This window comes from Capsicum annuum, unplaced genomic scaffold, assembly GCF_002878395.1.
Source record: "Capsicum annuum cultivar UCD-10X-F1 unplaced genomic scaffold, UCD10Xv1.1 ctg48467, whole genome shotgun sequence".
In the NCBI taxonomy this organism is placed as follows: Eukaryota; Viridiplantae; Streptophyta; class Magnoliopsida; order Solanales; family Solanaceae; genus Capsicum; species Capsicum annuum.
This window is the reverse complement of record NW_025856177.1, coordinates 1-1,295: the sequence shown is the minus strand read 5'-3', so window position 1 is coordinate 1,295 and position 1,295 is coordinate 1. Positions and strand designations below refer to the sequence as shown.

At 31.1% G+C, this 1,295-nt stretch overlaps 1 protein-coding gene across 1 annotated transcript; it reads left to right on the top strand.

The window, feature by feature from the left end:
- The first annotated feature begins 431 nt into the window (after positions 1–431).
- Positions 432–897, top strand: LOC124892551 (CLAVATA3/ESR (CLE)-related protein 5-like). Its single transcript, XM_047403816.1, has one exon. The coding sequence runs from the start codon at positions 510–512 to the stop codon at positions 759–761; it is 252 nt and encodes an 83-aa protein (XP_047259772.1). The 5' UTR covers positions 432–509; the 3' UTR covers positions 762–897.
- Positions 898–1,295: the final 398 nt, after the last annotated feature.

Genomic DNA, 1,295 nt, shown 5'->3' with positions numbered 1-1,295 from the left:
AAATTTCCTCAAAACAAATTCATGTATTACTAATAACTACATATTTCTTAACACCTACCAAACGGCTCTTTAGTGTGAATTTTGTGGGAACAAACTTACTTCCATAATATTGAAGAAATGGTAACTTAAAGACAAAGATGACTAGTCATCCAACTTATAGACACCAGTTATCATAATGGATTAAGGAGACAAAATGATATACACACACAGAGTATGAGTGTACTACGAGGGACAAGTGACATGTGGATGATGTAGGTTTTGGCTAATGGAAATCAACATGAAATCAACTGAAAAATTCTTAAACAAAAGATCCAAAAACTCTTTCTACATGCACATGATTAAAAAGTGCTCCACAATTGATACTTCCCTTATATATATATATATATATATATATATATATATATATATATTTGAATGATGCTTATTGATGCCTTAGTTGATTATCTAGCTTACAATTATAAGCTCCTTTAACTTTCACATTTCTTGAGTTTTAATTTCCTATCATCCATATGGCCAACTCAATTTCCACATTGAGCTTAATATTCCTTCTATTGTTATTATTTGCAAAGGTAAATAATTCAATAGCAACTAGCTATCATGGGGTTGAAACCATAGGGAGAAAGACAGATAGCCAACAATTTTTACACGAAATAATTTTTGATTTGGGAAGGAAGATGAAGAATATGCAAAATAGTAATAGGAGGGCATTGGTGGATGCAGATAGAGTGGCTCCCGGAGGACCTGATCCTCAACATCATTAGCAACAAAGGTATAGTCAGAAATTTTGATAAGGGAATCCAAGAAACTCAAAAATGCTATATTTGCGATTTGATCGTGCATTTCTCTCACATTAAGCTGGTTCAAAAAAAAGGTGTTAGAAAGTTTGTCTTTACTCATAATGTTTAGAAGTATAACTTTTCTATTGAGTGTCCGATTGAATTCCTTTCATTGCATGTGGTTTCATCACACGGTGTATTCAGGATTCAGAATCATCAAGAAGTCAAAATGAACGTATTTTTTTTATATCACATTTTCTTTCACGTGTATTTTAATTTTGATTACGAAATAATGTGTTTAGTTGAACCAACGAGGCTTGTTTTGGATTGGCTACTCGCAATAACCTTGGAAATATATCATTTTGTCTTGAAAATAAAATCAATCTCTTATGTCATTTTAATCTGCTTTGGCATATAATATAAGAATTCGGAGCCTAAAGAGCAAGTTTTTCCATTTAAAATTTTAAAGAGACATATAAAAATGAAAAAAATTATACATTAAAAGTTAACGTCGTCAGT

Bases quoted from the DNA above. Each gene is read 5' to 3' on its own strand.
- LOC124892551 (XM_047403816.1), top strand. From the start codon at position 510: ATGGCCAACTCAATTTCCACATTGAGCTTAATATTCCTTCTATTGTTA.